Source organism: Lepidochelys olivacea (genome assembly GCF_965140295.1).
Source record: "Lepidochelys olivacea isolate rLepOli2 genome assembly, chromosome: 3".
NCBI lineage: Eukaryota > Metazoa > Chordata > Testudines > Cheloniidae > Lepidochelys > Lepidochelys olivacea.
The window spans coordinates 2,450,768-2,473,477 of NC_140413.1; the positions used below are offsets into that span (position 1 = coordinate 2,450,768).

At 44.8% G+C, this 22,710-nt stretch overlaps 1 protein-coding gene across 3 annotated transcripts in view; it reads right to left on the reverse strand.

Moving 5' to 3' along the window:
• Nucleotides 1–22,710, reverse strand: part of DTNB (dystrobrevin beta) — a 397,289-nt gene that overhangs the window by 287,016 nt on the left and 87,563 nt on the right. For all 3 annotated transcript variants that reach the window (XM_084624543.1, XM_084624545.1, XM_084624544.1), the window contains exon 6: nt 12,134–12,288. In XM_084624543.1, coding sequence (XP_084480669.1) covers nt 12,134–12,288 — 155 coding nt within the window. The remainder of the gene's footprint in view (nt 1–12,133; nt 12,289–22,710) is intronic.

Sequence of the window (22,710 nt, forward strand, 5' to 3'; positions counted from 1 at the left end):
AGAACAGGATAACATCTGTTTCTGATAACACGCACAATGGGCTAGGCATTGCCAAACATGGACGTTTCAGTCCCCGTCCTGAGGCGCTTACAATTAAAAGACAAAAGTAAGTATTATGGTAACTGGCCATGGTACTATAATGCTGAAGTAACTAAGTGAATTGCATTTTTGGGGGGGATTGGAGGTAGGATGCACAGATTAGTGCCACAAACTCATGGTTATCAGCTAGCTACTTGCAGGTTTCTCATTAGAAGTGGGTTCTTGCAGAGAAAATTGAATGAAAGAGTAGGCCTTTAAGCAGAAATCTCCTCTTGATGGAACAAAGATGGACATGAGAAAGGACTGAAGGGTACAGTGAATTTTGTCTGCTGCCAAAACTATCAGACCCAACAGGCCATGGTAATGGCCTCACCCAAGATGTGGAGATTCAGCAGACAGTCAGGAGTTGTTTCCCAGGGTTTGATCACCATTACTGACAGTAGAAGGGTGAGAGATCCTGGACAGTGCAGGGGCAGGCTCCCAGACAAATGATCTCTGCCAATTCAAGATAGACAGACTGGAGAACTGTGATGGCACATGCAAGTGATTATGGGCAGACAAACTTTCTGGTTTTGATCAAGGGATCAGGGTGGATAAAAATAGATGATTTTTAAAAAACTAAAAATGGGACTTTATTTAAATGCAGATTTTTTAAAATCAAATACTTGTGTATTTTTAAAAATAAATCTGTTTAAGATTAAATTTGAAATTATGACAACTGATATTAAGGTGTAAAATTAGTAGAGGTATGACATCTTATTTTAAAGGTCAGCTCACTCTTTATAAATATGCCACCTTGTCTCCATGGAATGTTATACAGGAACGCTGAGCCATGAGTGCCTGAAGCTCATTTCCTCTTTTGGTTGAAGTAATAGCAAGTAGGAAGGCAATTTACAGAGGGACGTAGTTGAAGGAGCATTCAGAAAGAGGGTCTATGAATCTCAGGAGGATGATACTGAGGTCCCAGGCAGGAGAGGGTCCTCTGACTGGTGGGCAAATATGTTTTAGTTCTTTAAGAAACTTTGATATAGTGAAGTGGTTCTCAAACTTTTGTACTGGTGATCCCTTTCACATAGCAAGCCTCTGAGTGCGACCCCCCTTATAAATTAAAAACACTTTTTTATATATTGAACACCTTTATAAATGGTGTGGAAAAAGGGAGTTTGGGGTGGAGGCTGACAGCTTGTGACCCCCTGAGGGGTCCTGACCCCCAGTTTGAGAACTCCTGATATAGCAGGATCTGGTGGGGAAAACCAACCCTACACAGAGCCAGTAAAGCTTAATGAGTTGCTACACCTGCACTCACTGTTCGGTAATGAGGGGGAAGTTAAAAAGGGAAGAGGGACCACTCAGCAACCAGCTGACCAGCTTGACCTCACTCTCCTCACACTTTTTAGGCTCTGTACTCCTTTCCAAATAATGTAATCTACTGTGTACCCCCATCTGAGATAGGGTCTTAATATATCTGTGAAAACAGGAAAAAAAGGTCTGTGAGGGCTAACATGATGCGTTGTCCGCCATTACAGGATTTTTCTTGCATACCCCATGATGACAGCTTGCGTACCCCTATGGGTATGTGTACCCCAGTTTGAAAACCACTGAGTTAGGCATTTAGCTGGTGTTTTATCTTTTTATTTCCTTGGTAACCAATTCTGACTTTATGCTTCATTACTTGTAGTCACTTAAAATTTATCTTTCTGTAATTAATAAACTTGTTTTATCTTAAACAGTGTGTTTGGATTAAAATGTCTGGGAGAGTCCATTTGGGATTACAAAGACGGTGCATATCATTTTCCATTGATGAAACAACAGACTTTATATGAGCTTGTTTTGTCCAGTAGTGTGCTGGGCAATACAAGATGCACATTTCTTGGGGAGACGTCTGGGACTCGAGAATCTGCTTCTGTTCTTCTGCAGTGTAATTTATAAATGGCTAGCTAGTAGCACTCAATACTGTGTGGCTGGGAGCACGTTGCATGCTGGAGGTTGTATGTTAACGGGCCAGGAGTGGCTGCTCATCAGTAAAGCAATGTAAAAGGCATCCCAGAAAGGAGAAATGAAGAGAGACAGCTATTCAGCAGTTCACATTGTCACAATAACACAATCCAATGGCTGGAAGTTGAAGCGAGACAAATGAGGCATAAATTTGTAATGGTGAGTCTAATTAACCACTGGAACAGTAACCAAGGAGAGGAGATTGTGGAACTGATGCCACAGTAATGTCTTTCTGGGTTAGGAATTGCTGTGGTGCCATAGGTAGTGGTGCTGAGGGTAGTATTATGGTAGACAGATGTCCATTTAACTTGTGCATCGACTTCATCAGCACCAGAGGCAGCTGCGTGACCAGTGCCGTCTCGGTTGCCGGTGCCGTTGTGGTAGGTGCCATGGAGGAAACATGGCTGGATCTATGTCTCGACTCCTTGGCTTTCGGCTCCGCAGCACAGCTGGTGCCAGAGGTGCTGGGAGAGTCATATGTACTGACTCTCGGGGCTGTCAGCACCGATGGTAGAGATCTTGCAGGGGACCACTTCTTTTTGTGTGACTCCCTCTGCGGAGAACTCAAGGCTCTCTTCCTCTTCTCAAGAGAGGATGGAGCCGTGCTCTTTGCTGGTTCAGACTATGTGAGTGAGCACTTGGTGGAGGACTTTTGGTCATCCTTGTCAGATCCTGGGTGGAGTGACTTCTCCATAAGGATCATCTTAAGGAGGAGATCCCAGTCATGACAGACTCTTGCCTTCAAGTTGTTGCAGTGAGTGCACTTAGATGATATGTGTGCTTCACCAAGGCAACTCATGCACAGAGAAGGTCTGTCGGACCTTGGCATCACCTTGTGGCAGGAGTCGCATCTCTTAAAACCAGGGGAGCCTGGCATGAATAATGAAAGTTCATGTACCTGAGGGAGACAAAACTAAAATAGATGTTTTTTAAAACTACTAACAACTATCTAATTAACTATACTAAACTGGAAGAGAATATATCTAACAAGTATTTCTATCTGTTTAACTATACGAAGAGGAGAAGATGTCATACTGTTCTGAGCTCTGTCTTCAGCCGAGGACGGTTGAGAAGGAACTGAGGAGTTCGGGCCATGAGCACGCTGACCGAGACTCCGATGATCACGAGACAGCTGCTACACACGTGCAGCCCAACCAGGCACTGTTATCGAAAATCTCCAATCAACGGCGCCGGGATGCACCGTCATCTGAAGTGAAGTGGAGCACCCACAGGGACAGCACTCGAAGAAGAATCAATATCTCTAGATAGTAGTAATTCCCCTGTAAAGGAAAGCCAACCCCTCTGTTGGCCAAGTACGCCAGGTGATTGAGAAACCAAGTCTATAGTTGATACAGATTCCTCAGCACCAGAAAACCTCACTTCTTGGTAGATGAGGCTTCCCTGGGTCCTGCCTGTAAGAGCGGGACAAGAACCCAGTGAGCCAGGCCCAGACATCACCAGTGGAGGAAGGGCATACTACTTTCATAGTATTTACTCCAAAAGGGTCAAATGAGGTATCTAAGGACACTTACATCATATTGGTCCTCCCTCAATCACTGTATGACTTATGCGTGGGTATTATTTAAGAAACTGTATGTATGTGCTGCAAATGTGTTTTAGAATTTGTGCCCAGGCATGGTTGGCAAGCTGGTTTTGCCAGACAAAGGAAGTGGAGTCACCAACCTCAGTTCATATATAAATCAGGCATTGCAAAGCCAAACCAAAGGAGGCCCCATTCACATGTGAAAGTTACCAGGAAAAACAGGTCAACTGGGAAGACATTAAACAAACAGACATTCCAGGAAGGAAAACACAGGGCGTCAACCTGACTCTGGGGACAAAAACAACAGACTTTTGGTTATAAGACAAAAGCAAAAGAACGCCTGTTTTATCCTGCCCTTGCTCAGGTAACCAGGCAGTGTGGTTATACCCATGAAAACAGAACTCAGCCAACCTTGGTTGAAATGCTGCAAGAAAGGGCTTACATGAGAAATTGGTTTAGATAAGATTAGCATAGAATCATAGGACAGGAAGGGACTTTGAGAGGTCATCTATGTCATCTCATAGCAGGACTTAGTATTATCTAGACCAGGGGTTGGCAACCTTTGGCACCCAGCCCATCAGGGTAAAGCTGCTGGCGGGCTGGGCTGGTTTGTTTATCTGGAGCGTCCACAGTCATGGAGCCCCGCAGCTCCCACTGGCTGCAGTTCGCTGTTCCCGACCAATGGGAGCTGCGGGAAGCAGTGCGGACCGAGAAACTGGGCTGATCCAAACCATTCCTGACAGGTGTTTGTCTAGCCTGCTCTTAAAAATCTCCAATGATGGAGATTCCACAACCTCCCTCGGCAATTTATTCCAGTGCTTAACCACTCAGATAGGTAGGAAGATTTTCCTAATGTCCAACCTAAACCTCCCTTGCAGCAATTTAAGCCCATTGCTTCTTGTCCTATCATAGAATCATAGAATATCAGGGTTGGAAGGGACCCCTGAAGGTCATCTAGTCCAACCCCCTGCTCGAAGCAGGACCAATTCCCAGTTAAATCATCCCAGCCAGGGCTTTGTCAAGCCTGACCTTAAAAACCTCTAAGGAAGGAGATTCTACCACCTCCCTAGGTAACGCATTCCAGTGTTTCACCATCCTCTTAGTGAAAAAGTTTTTCCTAATCATAGAATCATAGAATATCAGGGTTGGAAGGGACCCCAGAAGGTCATCTAGTCCAACCCCCTGCTCAAAGCAGGACCAATTCCCAGTTAAATCATCCCAGCCAGGGCTTTGTCAAGCCTGACCTTAAAAACCTCTAAGGAAGGAGATTCTACCACCTCCCTAGGTAACGCATTCCAGTGTTTCAGCACCCTCTTAGTGAAAAAGTTTTTCCTAATATCCAATCTAAACCTCCCCCACTGCAACTTGAGACCATTACTCCTCGTTCTGTCATCTGCTACCATTGAGAACAGTCTAGAGCCATCCTCTTTGGAACCCCCTTTCAGGTAGTTGAAAGCAGCCCCAGGACCGACCCTTGGGGCACTCCACTTGATACCGGCTGCCAAATAGACATGGAGCCATTGATCACTACCCGTTGAGCCCGACAATCTAGCCAGCTTTCTACCCACCTTATAGTACATTCATCCAGCCCATACTTCCTTAACTTGCTGACAAGAATACTGTGGGAGACTGTGTCAAAAGCTTTGCTAAAGTCAAGAAACATCCAATAATATCCAATCTAAACCTCCCCCACTGCAACTTGAGACCATTACTCTTCGTTCTGTCATCTGCTACCATTGAGAACAGTCTAGAGCCATCCTCTTTGGAACCCCCTTTCAGGTAGTTGAAAGCAGCTATCAAATCCCCCCTCATTCTTCTCTTCTGCAGGCTAAACAATCCCAGCTCCCTCAGCCTCTCCTCATAACTCATGTGTTCCAGTCCCCTAATCATTTTTGTTGCCCTTCGCTGGACTCTCTCCAATTTATCCACATCCTTCTTGTAGTGTGGGGCCCAAAACTGGACACAGTACTCCAGATGAGGCCTCACCAATGTCGAATAGAGGGGAACGATCACGTCCCTCGATCTGCTCGCTATGCCCCTACTTATACATCCCAAAATGCCATTGGCCTTCTTGATAACAAGGGCACACTGCTGACTCATATCCAGCTTCTCGTCCACTGTCACCCCTAGGTCCTTTCCCGCAGAACTGCTGCCTAGCCATTCGGTCCCTAGTCTGTAGCGGTGCATTGGATTCTTCCATCCTAAGTGCAGGACCCTGCACTTATCCTTATTGAACCTCATCAGATTTCTTTTGGCCCAATCCTCCAATTTGTCTAGGTCCTTCTGTATCCTATCCCTCCCCTCCAGCGTATCTACCACTCCTCCCAGTTTAGTATCATCCGCAAATTTGCTGAGAGTGCAATCCACACCATCCTCCAGATCATTTATGAAGATATTGAACAAAACCGGACCCAGGACCGACCCTTGGGGCACTCTACTTGATACCGGCTGTCAACTAGACATGGAGCCATTGATCACTACCCGTTGAGCCCGACAATCTAGCCAGCTTTCTACCCACCTTGTAGTGCATTCATCCAGCCCATACTTCCTTAACTTGCTGACAAGAATACTGTGGGAGACCGTGTCAAAAGCTTTGCTAAAGTCAAGAAACAATACATCCACTGCTTTCCCTTCATCCACAGAACCAGTAATCTCATCATAAAAGGCGATTAGATTAGTCAGGCATGACCTTTCCTTGGTGAATCCATGCTGGCTGTTTCTGATCACTTTCCTCTCATGCAAGTGCATCAGGATTGATTCTTTGAGGACCTGCTCCATGATTTTTCCAGGGACTGAGGTGAGGCTGACTGGCCTGTAGTTCCCAGGATCTTCCTTCTTCCCTTTTTTAAAGATTGGCACTATATTAGCCTTTTTCCAGTCATCCGGGACTTCCCCGGTTCGCCACGAGTTTTCAAAGATAATGGCCAATGGCTCTGCAATCACAGCCGCCAATTCCTTCAGCACTCTCGGATGCAACTCGTCCGGCCCCATGGACTTGTGCACGTCCAGCTTTTCTAAATAGTCCCTAACCGCCTCTATCTCCACAGAGGGCTGGCCATCTCTTCCCCATTTTGTGATGCCCAGCGCAGCAGTCTGGGAGCTAACCTTGTTAGTGAAGACAGCGGCAAAAAAAGCATTGAGTACATTAGCTTTTTCCACATCCTCTGTCACTAGGTTGCCTCCCTCATTCATTAAGGGGCCCACACTTTCCTTGGCTTTCTTCTTGTTGCCAACATACCTGAAGAAACCCTTCTTGTTACTCTTGACATCTCTTGCTAGCTGCAGCTCCAGGTGCGATTTGGCCCTCCTGATATCATTCCTACATGCCCGAGCAATATTTTTATACTCTTCCCTGGTCATATGTCCAACCTTACACTTCTTGTAAGCTTCTTTTTTATGTTTAAGATCCGCTAGGATTTCACCATTAAGCAAAGCTGGTTTAACCTCTATCCTCAGAGGTTAAGAAAAACAATTTTTCTCCCTTCTCCTCATAACAACCTTTTACGTACTTAAAAACTGTTATGTCCCCTCTCAGTCTTCTCTTCTCCAGACTAAACAAACCCATTTTTTTCAGTCTTCCCTCATAGATCATGTTTTCTAGACCTTGAATCATTTTTGTCACTCTTCTCTGGACTCTCTCAGATTTGTCCCCTTCTTTCCTGAAACGTGGCGCCCAGAACTGGACACAATACTCCAGCTGAGGCCTAATCAGCGCAGAGTAGAGCATCCTGCATCCTAATCAGCACAGAGTAGAGCATCCTGCATCCCACACACCAACCCCCTGTCCCAGCCCCTTCCTGCACCCTATACCCCTCAGCCCCAGGCCAGAGCCAACTCCTACACCCCAAACCCTTGTGTCTTGCTTACAACACTCCTACTAATACATCCCAGAACGATATTCGCTTTTTTTGCAACAGTGTTACACCATTCACTCATATTTAGCTTGTGGTCCACTATGACCCCCAGATCCCTTTCTGCAGTACTCCTTCATTGGCAGTCATTTCCCATTTGGTATGTGTGCAACTGGTTTGAATTTCACCCTATTTACTTCAGACAATTTCTCCAGTTTGTCCAGAGCATTTTGAATTTTAATCCTAATCTCCAAAGCACTTGCAACCCCTCCCAGCTTGGTATTGTCCGCAAACTTCATAAGTGTACTCTCTATGCCATTATCTAAATCATTGATGAATATATTGAACAGAACAAGACTCAAAACTGATCCCTGCGGGACCCCACTCATCATGTCCTTCCAGCAGGACTGTGAATCACTGATAACTACTCTCTGGGAACGGTTTTCCAACCAGTTTTGCACCTACCTTATAGTAGCTCCATCTAGGTTCCATTTCCCTAGTTTGTTTATGAGAAGGTCATGTGAGACAGTATCAAAAGCTTTACTAAAGTCAAGATATACCACATCTACCGCTTCCCCCTCGCCCCCCATCCACAAGTCTTGTTACCCTGTCAAAGAAAGCTATCAGGTTGGTTTGACACGATTCGTTCTTGACAAATCCATGCTGACTGCTACTTATCACATTATCTTCTAGGTATTTGCAAATTGGTTGCTTAATTATTTGCTCCATTATCTTTGGGTACAGAAGTTAAGTTGGCTGGTCTGTAATTCCCTGGGTTGTCCTTGTCTCCCTTTTTATAGATGGGCACTACATTTACCCTTTTCCAGTCTTCTGGAATCTCTCCCGTCTTCCTTGACTTTTCAAAAATAATCGTTAATGGCTCAGATATCTCCTCAGTGAGCTCCTTAAATATTCTAGGATGCATTTCATCAGGCCCTGATGACTTGAAGACATCTAATTTATCCAAGTAATTTTTAACTTGTTCTTTTCCTATTTTAGCCTCTTCTGATCCTACCTTATTTTCACTGGTATTCATTTTGTTAGACATCCAATCACCGTCAACCTTCTTGATGAAAACCAAAAGAAAGAAGTCATAAAGCACCTCTGCCATTTCCACATTTTCTGTTACTGTTTTCCCCCTTCGTTAAGTAACGGTCCTACCCCATCCTTGGTCTTCCTCTTGCTTCTAATGTATTTGTAGAATGTTTTGTTGTAACCCTTTATGTCTCTAGCCAGTTTGATCTAGTTTTGTGCCTTGGCCTCTCTAATTTTGTCCCTACATACTTGTGTTGTTTATATTCATCCTTTGTAATCTGACCTAGTTTCCACTTTCTGTAGGACTCTTTTTTGATTTTTAGATCACTGAAGATCTCCTGGTTAAGTGAGGGTGGTCTCTTGCCATACTTCCTATCTTTCCTATGCATGTTAAAGTTAAGTGTGTTATACTTTTGTTATATATGTTACCTGTTATTCTTATTACCTGTGCTCACTATGTTTTAGTGTTTCCCTTAGTTAATAAACTTCCATTTGATTTTACTATAGATTACAGTTCTGTGGTGTTATATTGGAGCTGATGCTTAGTTGAATCAAACAAGGTGGGTGGGTGGGTGGGTGCGCGTGTGTACCCTATTCCCTTGGGAGTAGTGAACCTGGTAATTACTGTGAATGTCCAGCGACAGGGACCAGATGCTACAGGGAATGCTTTGGAGTGGCTCTGGAGTTGGGGTGCCCCTATTCTTAACCTGCAAGGCAAAGTACGGGCTGATAGAGCCTTGGGGAGTGTGCTTGAGTGGCTGAAGGGCTAGCAGGAGCACAGAATTGACATCCAGCTACCACAAGAAACTCCCTCACGCTGGAGGCAGGGGAGTAAGTAGGTGACTTGCAAACCCCCCAAAAGTGTCACACTCTTATCACAAAAATGTCTTTGATCAAACTATGCATAAGCCTTCTTTCTGAAGCAGTGAATTTAATCTGGCACTAGAATTGTGCCAAGTCCCCTTTTTGCCTCAGTAAAGACAGTGCCCATTATTTTTATTAAATTGCAAAAAACTTAATTAGTGCAGAATTAAGGTTGCCCCGTGGTAGCTCTTGTCCTTCCAGAATGTCAATTTCAGCAAAACTCAAATTTATGAAAACCAGGAAATACAGAGTTAAGGTACACAGCTATGTAACCTTACCTCTGCCTCCCTGGAGCTGGCAATAGCCACTGGGAATCATCTGCGTAAACTCCAGCTGCCTTCACTGTGTTAGCTGTAGCTTTATTGAATGGTGAAGGAATAAGTAGAGCTGTGATCATGATCTCTGGGGAGGGCTGTAGCCTAGGAGTCAAGGGATGAGCTCTCCCTGACCCTGTGTGTGTGTGTGTGTGTATCAAATGAAAGAACTGCATGTGTGCTTTGGGAGATCCGGTATGCCTCATTTCATCACTGTGTTGTATAAGCTGTGTCACTGACAGGGCACAGGGATTTTCCTGCCATGGGGATTGTCAGCAGTTAGGTGGGAGATGAGTGTGGGTTGTGAGTTTAAGGAAGGGTAAGTGAAAGTAGAGTGTTTGATGGTACTGTGTGCGGAAGGGTGAAGGGGTCATAAGAAGGTTGAAGGAATTGTAAAATGTAGTAGCTACACTATTCTTTCTGTGGAGTAAGCTAAGTGTGAGAGTTTAAGGAGCTCTTGTTCAATACAGGGCAAAGGCAGAGAGAGTATGCGCTGTAATGGGCACCACTCAAAGAGGGCATAGTTAGGTTGCGCGGGTGTGTATCTTAATTCTGTATTTCCTGGTTTTCATAAATTTGAGTTTTGCTGAAATTGACATTCTGGAAAGGCATAAGCTGTATCTAGGCAACTTTAAAACTGCATTAACAAAGTTTTTGCCATTTAATTTCCTAGTGTTTCTAGCAGAAAGAAAAGTTGTTGGTAGACATTAGGGGTCACTGAGGCAGTTGTAATTATCATGTATGTGTAGTTCAGATGCTCCTGAGAATAGGTATTTGATAATAACTAGTTTTTACATTGCACTTTTCATCAGTAGATCTCAAGAAGGGAAATATCGTTATTCTCCCTTATGGATAGGGAAACTGAGGCACACAGAGGTGAAGTGACCCGGCCAAAGTGACCCAGCACTCCAGTGGCAGAGCTGAGAACAGAGCCCAGGTTTTCTAAGTCCCAGTCTACTGTTCGCTCCTCTAAGCCACTCCATTGCTCTGTGATTCCAAAGTGCCCTCCTGCCCCCTGTACTCTTTTTTGCAGTGGGAAGAGGATAATGGTTGTGCTTTGAAATATCTGCAGTGTTTAGTTGCTAACAGAGTTGATGAGAGAAATCTCAGACATAGTCTATGTTCCAAAAACTTGACAGTTTTATTACACGGGTAGTTACAGTAACTTAAAGCATCCAAAAGAAGACTGGTGTTTCTCTCTCCTCACCCCGTCTCCCAACTATTCCCTACAACATACAGCCCTCCCGCCACCGCCTCCAGCTCACCCTGCCCTTCCCATCCCATTAAGTCATTAGCATTTTAGAAGCCTGGTGTGAAACAAAAAATAAAAACACTGGTAGACGCTGAATTTCATAAGCTCCCCCCCCCCCCCCGGGGTCTGTATCTCAGAAACCTCTTGCTCAAATAACCCCAAATTTGGCTCACTAATCCTAACTCCCACTCTCATAAAGCACACAAATTTCAAGACAATCTCAGACCCATACAGGTATTGGAATTTAGAAAAATCATCCTTTAAATAGAAATGTTTTCTCAATCTTAATTGTGGAAGAGTTGGTCTTCCTCTGTAATACAGCATGAAATTAATCATCAGTAACCGCCTTACCATATCCAGATCCCCATCAATCCTGAAAGCATAACAGGCTCTGAGAGGTGTGAAGCAGCCCATTCATCTCAGTGTGATTGTCTCAAGTGAATGAGAACACCCCATGGAGATAAATACAGCCTAAAACAATAGGTCTGACACAGAGGTTCTCAAACTGTGGGGGTACACCTCCCTATGGAGATGCCAGTTGCTGTCTTTTGGCCGGGGGATAGCACGGCTGGAGCAGTCCGGACCGTTGCTCTGGCACCTGCACGCTGACTCCTCGGAAATAAAAGTCTGCGTCAGCTTGCACTCCGGCCCCTCTCCCATCTAGGCTCGCACCGGACTGATGCCTGCTACACTACATACCCTGTGCCTCTGCTGTTTGAAACGCTGTACTGGAGTCCAGCCCTTCTACTGAGAAAGGAACTGAGGGCTCTTCACCCAACACTGCCCTATGTACCCTTGCTATGAGGGGCACAAGGACAGATAGGGTGCATGCACAAACTGAGTGGGCAGGGCTACTGAAAGTCTCTGATCAAAGGAACATGAGCACCGATAGGGCCAACAGTCGAAGGTGAACCCATTGTTCAAATGGCCCCAATTTTGGATCAGTAACCGAACCCCACTCCCCCGAGAGATGCATCAAATTTAAAAGCAACCCAAGTAACCATGATGATTTTAGAGCATTTACTGCTAAGCTTTAAACAGAAATCTGATTTCAGCCTTAACTACAGTGGAGTTAGCACTCTGCTATCATTTACTCAGACCCTCTTAGAAGGGTTTGGTGTACACGGCACACAATCTGAAACAGAATGTGCACACAAACCGTAACAGACGAAGCCGCTGGATTTTAGAAGGCTGCACTATTTCAACATGCAATATACAATCACATTTTGTTAACTCTTACTTGTTGTGGGAAACATGTCCGTACGGAATGTTCTGTGTATCCAAAAGAAGGCCCTTCAAATACAGCTGTTGGAAGTTTTAAAACTTCTCTCAAAAACTGATCAAACTTTGTAAATATCATCAATCCATTGGAATCTGACATTTGGGAGAAAATATCTATAAGAAGAACAAAATAAAGTAAAACCTTAGAGTAAATATAAGTTTACTGAAAAATGTATTATGCTTTCCACCACAAAAGTTTTTTTTTTTTTAGTTATGCAATCTATTTCTACTTGTTTACCAGGAACACCCATTTTATATTACTTCTTTCAAAGATACAATATAAAACTGAACATGAATGCACTTCATTTATTATATATCCTCCAGGTTCTCTCCCCACATTCCTATACAATATATTTTTCCAATGTACCAAAAATCTCAAAGCCTAATATGTTGAAGGCAAGACAGGTGAATTTGGGATGTGTGGAGTGTAGTAGAAAGAGAGAGCCTGAAGCATGGTCCTGGTGAAAGGCCTGAATCAAAGTCAGCAAAAATTATGCTATAAGGAATGGTCAGGCCCTGTCAAGAGGAGACGCTTGCCTGCAAGTCAGCATGCAGAACATGAACTCAGCACCAGTGTTGCTGGCATGGCTAAACACCCTGGATGACGTAAACACATTCCAGCAGCCCAGCACAAGCACACTCCAACCTCGCACACGATAAGATGGTTTGACAAAAGTGATGAATTGGCAGAGCCACTGGCCATTATCTTTGAAAAGTTGTGGCGATGGGGGGAGGTCCCGGATGATTGGAAAAAGGCAAATATAGTGCCCAGTTTTTAAAAAGGGACGAAGGAGAATCCGGGGAACTACAGCCTCACCTCAGTCCCTGGAAAAATCATGGAGCAGGTCCTCAAGGAATCCATTTTGAAGCTCTTTTTTAAGATCAGGCTTGACAAAGCCCTGGCTGGGATGATTTAGTTGGGGATTGGTTCTGCTTTGAGCAGGAGGTTGGACTAGATGACCCTTCCAACCCTGATATGATTCTATGACTTGGAGGAAAGGAAGGTGATCAGGAACAGTCAACATGGATTCACCAAGGGCAAGTCATGCCTGACCAACCTGATTGCCTTCTATGATGAGATAATTGGTTCTGTGGATATGGGAAAAGCGGTGGACGTGATATACCTTGACTTTAGCAAAGCTTTTGATATGGTCTCCCACAGTATTCTTGCCAGCAAGTTAAAGAAGTATGGCTTGGATAAATGGACTATAAGGTGGATAGAAAGCTAGCTAGATTGTCATGCTCAATGGGTAGTGATCAACGGCTCAATGTCTAGTTGGCAACTGGTATCAAGTAGAGTGACCCAGGGGTCTGCCCTGGGGCCAACTTTGTTCAACATCTTCATTAATGATCTCGATGATGGGATGGATTGCACCCTCAGCAAGTTCGCGGAAGACACTAAGCTGGGGGGGAGGTAGATATGTTGGAGGGTAGGGATAGGGTCCAGAGTGACCTAGACAAATCGGAGGACTGGCCCAAAAGAAATCAGATGAGGTTCAACAAGGAAAAGTGCAGAGTCCTGCACTTATAATGGAAGAATCCCAGGCACTGCTACAGGCTGGGGACCGACTGGCTAAGCAGCAGTTCTGCAGAAAAGGACCTGGGATTACAGTGGATGAGAAGTTGGATATGAGTCAACAGTGTGCCCTTGTTGCCAAGAAGGCTAATGGCATATTGGGCTGCATTAGTAGGAGCATTACCAGCAGATCCGGGGAAGTGATTATTCCCCTCTATTTGGCACTGGTGAGGCTACATCTGGAGTATTGTGTCCAGTTTTGGGCTCCCACTATAAAAAGGATGTGGACAAACTGGAAGAGAGTCCAGCGGAGGGCAATGAAAATTATTAGGAGGCTGGGGCACATGAGGAGAGGCTGAGGGAACTGGGCTTATTTAGTGTGCAAAAGAGAAGAGTGAGGGAGGGATCTGATAGCAGCCTTCAACTACCTGAAGGGGGGTTCCAAAGAGGATGGATCTTGGCTGTTCTCAGCAGTCACAGATGACAGAACAAGGAGCAATGGTCTCAAGTTGCAATGGGGGAGGTCTAGATTGGATATTAGGAAAAACTATTTCACTAGGAGAGTGGGGAAGCCCTGGAATGGGTTACCTAGGGAAGTGGTGGAATCTCCATCCTTAGCGGTTTATAAGGCCCAGCTTGACAAAGTCCTGGCTGGGATGATTTAGTTGGAGTTGGTTCTGCTTTGAGCAGGGGATTGGACTAGATGATCTTCTGAGGTCTCTTCCAACCCTAATTTTCTATGATTCTAATAGAGATGCTTTGTCTAATCAGGAGGAAAGTACAAGGGGAGGTAACAAACATGTCATGAAACATGTAAGGTGATACTTAAGTTGTTTATCCCTGATTGTTTGTCTCAGTCTATAAATGATGGGATACCTCATTTTAACCCTTCGTCCTTACGGGGTAGTGGAAAGTCCTGCGACTTATTAAGCTGAAATTGATCTGGGAAACCAAGGCCATTCTTTGTCAGCAATAAACCTGACCGATTTCCTTCACTATTAGAACGGGTCTTGTGGTCTTATTGGGCAGTTCGATTGGAGCCTGCTGTATAGGCTATCTGGCCAGAGTCGCTGCAGCATGCAGAAAGAACGCATGCACGCAGCGCAACATCTGACATGGAGAATGTAGGAACAGTACTGATATTTTTATTAACAATATCTATGACTCAATTAACCTATTCGCTTTGTATTCATACCCACTGGGTGTGAAGGAGTTAACCTCTCTTTCTCTAGGTCCAGGCACATAAGCATGTTAAGATTGGTAACAATAAACAATCAAGAATTGCACAGAGCTGGCTGACAAGGGGGAAATAAACCCTTTCTACAAAATTTTTTGCATTTTAACAAAAAAAGTTTCATCCTGGAGCAGGGAGGAATATCAAAAATGTGAACATTTTCAAGGAAAGGGATTTTAAGGAAAATTGTTTCAGGAGAACTTAAAACAGAATTTTTCAGCTTCCCAGCTGCCTTTAGGGAAGGCTCTGAAAAAGATTTGTGGATCATGGTAGATAATCACCTGAATCTGAGCTCTCACTGCACCACTGTGGCCAAAAAGGCTAATTTGATCCTTGGATGAGTAAACAGGGGGATCTTGAGTATGAGTAGAAAAGTTATTTTTAGGGTTGTCAAAGGATTAAAAAAATGAATTGTGATTCATTGCAGTTTTAATCGCACTAACAATAATAGATACTATTTATTACAAATATTTTGGATGTTTTCCACATTTTCAGATATATTGATTTCAATGACCACACAGAATACAAAATGTACAATGCTCACTATATATTTTTTTATTACAAATATTTGCGCTGTAAAAAAGATACACAAAAGAAATAGTATTTTTCAATTCACCTCATACAGGTGCTGTACTACAATCTCTTTACTGTGAAACTGCAACTTACAAATGTAAAATTATTTTTTGTTACATAACTGTGCTCAAAAACAAAACAATATAAATCTTTAGCGCCTCTCCTCACGTCCACTCAGTCCTACTTCTTGTTCATCCAATCGCTAAGACAAACAAGTTTGTTTACATTTATGGGAGGTAATGCTGCCCACTTCTTATTTGAAAGTGAGAACAAGTATTCATATGGCAGTGTTGTAGCCGGCATTGCAACGTATTTACCTGCCAGATATGCTAAACATTTGTCTGCCTCTTCATGCTTCGACCAGCATTCTAGAGGACATGCTTCCATGCTGATGACAGGTTCTGCCTGATAACGATCCAAAGAATTGCAGACTGATGCACATTCATTTTCATCATCTGAGTCAGATGCCACCAACAGAAAGTTGATTTACTTTTTTGGTGGTTCAGGTTCTGTAGTTTCTGCATCTGAGTGTTGCTCTTAACACTTCTGACAGCATGTTTCACACCTCATCCCTCTCATATTTTGGAAGGCATTACAGATTCTTAAACCTTGCGCCGAGTACTATATTTATCTTTAGAAATCTCACATTTGTATCTTCTTTGCACTCTTTCAAATCTGCAATGAAAGTTTTCTTAAATCGAACAACATGCTGAATCGTCATCCAAGACTGCCATAACATGAAATATATGGCAGAATGTGGACAAAAAACACAGAGCAGGAGACATACAATTCTCCCCCAAGTAGTTCAATCACAAATTTAATTAACACATTATTTTTAATGAGCGTCATCAGCATGGAAGCATGTCCTCTGAAATGGTGACTAAAGCATGAAGGGGCTTGGGAATATTTAGCATATCTGGCACATAAATAGCTTGCAACTCTGGCTACAAAAGTCCCCTGTGAATGCCTGTTCTCACTTTCAGGTGACATTGTAAATAAGAAGCAGGCAGTATTATCTCCCATAAATGTAAACAAACTTATTTGTCTTAGCGATTAGCTCAACAAGAAGTAGGACTGAGTGGACGTATAGGCGCTAAAGTTTTATATTGTTTTGCTTTTTAGCACAGTTATGTAACACACCAAAAAAATCTACATTTATAAGTTGCACTTTCACAATAAAGAAATTGCACTACAGTACTTGCATGAGATGAATTGAAAAATATTTTTTTTTGCATTGCAACTATTTGTAATAAAAAGAATATAAAGTGACCACTGTACACTTTGTATTCTGTGTTGTAACTGAAAGCAATATATTTGATAATGTAGAAAAAGATCCAAAAATATTTAGAATAAATTTAAATTGGTATTCTATTATTGTTTGAGAGTGCGATTAAAACAGCAATTAATCACTATTAATTTTGAGTTAATTTGTTTTGAGTTAACCATTTGAATTAACTGCGATTAATTGACAGCGTCAGTTATTTTACTTCTGTATTTGGCACTAGTGTGACCACTGCTGGAATATTATATCCCAGTTCTGGTGTTCACATTTCAAATCGGATGCTGATAAACTGGGGAGGGTTCAGAGAAGAACCACAAGAATTATTAAAGGATTACAAAATATGGCTTTTAGTGATACACTTGAGGAGCTCTGTCTATTTAATTTAACAAAGAGAAGATTAAGGGGTGACTTGATCACAGCCTATAAGTATCTACATGGGGAACAAATATTTGATAATAGGCTCTTCAGTCTAGGAGACAAAGGTACATAAAGTCCAATGGCAGGAAGTTGAAGCTAGACAAATTCAGACAGGAAATAAGGCATGAATTTTGACCATTGAGGGTAATCTGTAATAAATTAGGTGAAATATTTTGTTCTACCCCATCTGCATTTTTCTGATGTAGTTAAGTTTAGCTGGAAATTTCCAACCAGCTCTACTATCCACATATGAATGGAGTGCTCAAAAGAAACAACAGAAGACCTAACAACTGGACATTAATTCCTAACGACTGCCAGCCAAGAATAAGTTATTTCCTCCAACTCTCTGTCAGGAAAGCAAAGAGGAAAATCCCCAGCAGCTGGGACTAGTGTGAAGAAACTGGGTTTTAAGTTTGCTGTTGCTGACAGACAGACACACAACAGGGTCAGAAAGGAACAGAGACTAAGACCAGCTTCATCAAACCATGGAAAGTAAGGGAAGTTGCTCATGAATTAAGCTTTGCTTTACCATTCTAACCTCGGCTCTTAAATACTGTATGTCAGCTGACTAATATACTCCGGGGGGGATTCTGTGCCACTGCACAATAAAGAATTTTGCAGAAATTAGTGTTGGATGCACAGAATTTCCTTTTTTCCCCCCCACAGAAATGGGCTACAAAGATGCTGGTTGCCACTAGGGAATGATGGACCCTGCAGAGCCCAGCTTGCAAATAAAAGACTCTGCTGGGGGAAGGGGGAGGGAACTGCAGGGTTTCCAGGACCTGCAATTCCCAGCAGGCCCTGAAGGAAGGAGGCGGCAGCACACAGGAAAATCTGTGCAAGCCGGGACCCAGCATCAGGCTGTTTCTCCCTTTGGATCCCTGGGATCTAGGAGGATAGGATCTGTGACTGTCTGGTCCAGAGGTGAGGGGGGCACAACTGAGCTCTGGAGGAGAGGGGATGAGAGTATCTGGGCCAGGGGAGGCCCCACACCTGGGCTCTAGATGGGAGGAGGTGAGAGGTGGTCTGTGTGGGTGGGCATTGCTGGGCTCGGGGTGGGGTGAGTGTGGAAGGGGTGTGAGTGCCTGGCCCCGCATCTGGGCTCTGAGGAAGGAAGGGGCAGAGAAGCAGGAACTGGGTTGTCCTAGGGGTTTCTTTAATTCTCTACTCCTTGGGGGAATTTTTGTGTGTGTTTGTATTGTTAGACATACTTGCTGACAGGTATTTTGAAATAAATTACCAAAATAATTAAAATGGTCATGATTATATAATGTTATTTTGACAAATAAAATTTACAGAATTTTTAAATTTTTGGTGTAGAATTCCCCCAGAAGTACTAATAAATGCTGGTTTGTTTTGAAAAGCCTGCCTTGCATCACTGCAAATACTTATTCGTTGCACTGCTTCTTGGAGGGGTAAAGTCTAACAGGAGTCTGAACTCATTTCCACTCACTGTAGAGCACACAGTGAGAACCGGTGATACTATAGCTTGGCGGTCCAGTCTCTTAGTCATGGGGATGCATGGCTCGCCTTTGTATAAAGCTAAACCTAAGGTCTGGTGAATACTGATGCTCTGAAAGGGACCACAGGAAGGCTGGGGTATTGAACCACCAGTAGATTCATGACAGGAGGCATAGTCAACATTACCTTTTTACAAAGCAGATGTTGAGGCCTAAACTGTATCAAAAATCCTGTGAGGAAGCTGGTAAAATACTATCAGGACAAAAAATTAAATTGAAAACCACAACATTTAAACAAGCAAAACTTAGTAACCCAAACACAGTTTGGCACTGATGCTCCACTTAAAGATCCAGTCAGTAGAGGAGCCAGTAAAACCAAAAAATAAGGTAGGGAAATAGTGGGATGTGATGCAGTGAAGAGAATTGCCTTGAGGCTGAAATTCGCATAATCACTGAGTTGCAGGTAGGTATGCGGGAAATCTAATCTTTACCTCACAGACATTTTGGAGGACAGAGAAGGGGAATAAGACCTCATAACCCAACAAGGTGCATCTTCACTAGGAAAAAAGATGTGTTTTTAACTGAAGTTAGTGAGCATGAGGTACAATCCTAGTGAAGACCAGGCAGTTTCTAATATCAGCAGGTTGAGTTTGTAATTTCAGAAGACTATACAGGAGCCTAGGATTTATCTTGACCTGCTAACTCATGTGTAAAGTACAAACTGCCTGGTCTTCACTAGGATATTCTCTCATGCTAGCTAACTTGAGTTAAGAACACACCTTTTTCCCTAGTGAAGACAAAGCCAAAGTCATGGTTTGTGAGAGGCTCTGTTGGCAGGTTCTAAAGAGTACATTGCTTGGAATGAACAAACTTCACCAGAGGGCTGTCTAAAGGATAAACTGAATGAAAGTAGGGAATATTTGGGAATGGTGGTCCGGGCAGGAAGTAACCCAGGAATTATCTGGTATGGTTCAAATTTTGCACTTTTATTTGAGTACTGATGTAATGCTGGTATAAGGAGATGTGTAGGGGCAGGATGAATTTTCAGGTATACAGGAAGGTAGGAGCAAGAGATGGGAGAGACCAATGCCGTATATCTGCTTCAGCAAGCAAAGGAAGATGCAGGTGGTGATCAGGTGTTTCAATATAGTAGAGAGATGCCAGGGATGGGATGCAAAGAGAACGAAAAAAGTGGCATGCAAGGGTTACAATTGAGATAACCTAGGACAGAGATGTAGGATGTTTGTGTTTTGGGTGATGTTATGGGTGGAAGATAATGAGAGAGCCCTTGTGACTGTGGGAGGGAAGGAGAGGGAAGAAGCTGTTGGCTTTGATGGGGAGAAATTATATATTATATGTTTAATATTTTTAAAGATACTACAAATACAAATTCTAAACTTCTTAGAAATAATTTTAATACTCAATAGCCAGGCAAAAGTTAATTAACACTGAATTAGATCTGTAGCTATGCTTTTTTTAAAAACAGAAAAACAATCAAGAATACTCTACATAAGACCAAAAAGTTACATTAAAAAAAAACTTTAAGCTGTCCTAACGTTATAAATATTGTGACAGAGTTCCTCCTCTGCCTTGGTGGGTCCTGCACTTATTGGTGGATTTGCTCACCTCAGAGGTTCACGGCAGCTCTCAGTTTGGCCACTTTCGTGGCTCAAATCTGCCGTTCACTCAGTTAGCCTCATCACTGGACAGCATGGGGAAAGGAAGAAGAACAATCCCTGCAGTCTCTGCTGATCCACCTAGTGGATCGGGGAACAGGCCAGAGACCTTCCCCTCGGGTGGAACCCACAGTCCAGTTCAACTCCTCCCGTATCAAGTAGGGAGTTGGGGGGATGGAGGGATGGGGGGAACCCAGGCCCACCCTCTACTCCAGGTTCCAGCCCAGGGCCCTGTGGATTGCAGCTGTCTACAGTGGCTCCTGTAACAGCTGCGTGACAACTACAACTCCCTGGGCTACTTCCCCATGGCCTCCTCCCAACACCTTCTTTATCCTCACCATAGGACCTCCCTCCTGATGTCTGATAATGCTTGTACTTCTCAATCTTCCAGTAGTACACCTTCTCACATTCAGCTTCTTGCACCTCTTGCTCCCAGCTCCTCGCATGCACCACAAACTGAAGTGAGCTCATTTTTAAAACCCAGGTGCCCAGATTAGCCTGCCTTAATTGATTCTAGCAGTTTTTTTGATTGGCTGCAGGTGTTCTAATCAGCCTGTCTGCCTTAATTGTTTCCAGAAAGTTCCTGATTGTTCTGGACCCTTCCCTGTTAAGGAGCCGGAATCGTTCTTCACTCGCTCCTGAGCTATTTGCTTTCCTTTCTTTCCTAAAGCCCCCCGGCCCGGATTTTTCACACTTTTCCTTTTGCTTAGTTTCCCCCCCCGCGTTTGGGCCGGACGCTTTGTTTTTTTGGTTTCGTTTTTTTTCGTTCTTTTGAGCTGCGTTAGTGTGCTGGCCGGTCGCCAGCACCCCCCCCCCCCCCCCCCCCCGATGCCTGCTTTTGGACTTTGCTCCTTGCTTACTTGAAACCCCCGGAGGAGGGGGGGAGGACTGCCAACCTGCTGTCCGGAGAGGGGAGTGGACCCCCCCAGACCCAGCTGTTTTGCTTTTTGCCTGGACTTTTTCCGAGAGCCTTGGGACAGAGCCAACAGCTGTAGCAGACGCCAGAGGCCGGAGAACTCCCGGGCAGCTATGAATCATCGTGGAGAGAGGCCGTAAGACTGAGGGATTTCTTTTGAATTTCTACCCTCGGGGGGGGGAGTTGACTGCATTTCAGCTGCGCCTGCGGCGGCACAGGGGTGTAGCAGGGAGCTACCCCCAGATCCATCGGTGCCCCCAACCCCCCCCACCACTATTACAACTATCACGGCCCCCGCTGCTTCGTCCCTGCTGGCAATCTGCCATCTGCCTTCGGATCCAGCTGTTTGCTTTGGACTTTGCCTTTTGGACCAGGCATAACAACCAACCAAGCGAGACTCTTTGGACACTTGTGGTGGGTTGTCCTCCCCCCCCCCCCGGATTGTTTACCCCATAGCCTACCCCTACTACCGGACCCCGATTTTTGCCCCCCTCCCCCCAGTGTTTCCCTGTCTCTCCCTGCTTACAATGGCAGAGAAGGAGGGACGCAAGGCCCCTCCACCGAAATTGGTTGCCCCTTCCCCATCTACCCTCCTTCCCACCCCTCAAGATTTCCCCACCGCCTCCATTGTTAGAACCCCTGCCACCGCCCCCGCTGGGGCATCGGCAGTGGGAGGCACCGGGGCGATTACTACTGCTGCTCTGGTTCCTGCCCCACTAGATTCTAGGAACGCCCCCCCAGTTAGACGGAAAAATCGAAGCGGGCCAAAAGGGAAGGGCCCCGCTAATGCCGCTGGACCCTCCGTGGCAGAGGCCGCCCCCACCACAGTGGCCTCGTCATCGATCGCGGCACCCCTCCCAGCTGTTCCCTCCACCAGCTCTGCGACCATCCCTCCCCCGGCCCCCAGGACGTATGCCCGGGTGGCGACAGGCCCCCCCTCACCTGCCGCCTCCTCATCTCGCCCTCCCACTGCCTCCGCTGCCATTACCAGTAGTCGGGGCCCTCTTCCCGCCCTGACCAGGAAGCACGGTGTTCGTTGCCTCCTAGTACCCGCCTCGCCCCACGTGGAGGCATACGTGCAGGCGTTGGCGAAAGTGGTAGGACCCATGGCCATTGTGGCGGCCTCCAAGATGTATGGGAAGGTCGTTCTCTTTCTGGCCTCGGAGACTGCCGCCCAGGAGGCGGTGGAGAAGGGCCTAGTGGTGGGGGGGGTGTTTCTCCCCCTGGAACCGCTAGAAGATCTGGGCGTTCGCTTCGTCCTCACCTCCGTTCCTCCCTTTTTACCTAATGTTGCCCTGTTACCTGCTCTTTCTGCCCTGGGGAAGCTTGTTTCTGTTATTAGCCCTCTCCCGTTAGGCTGCAAGGACCCCGCCCTCCGTCACGTCCTATCGTTCCGCCGGCAAGTGCAGATTTTACTGCCGGCGGGGGTGCGTGACGGAGAGGCGCTCGAGGGGTCCTTCCT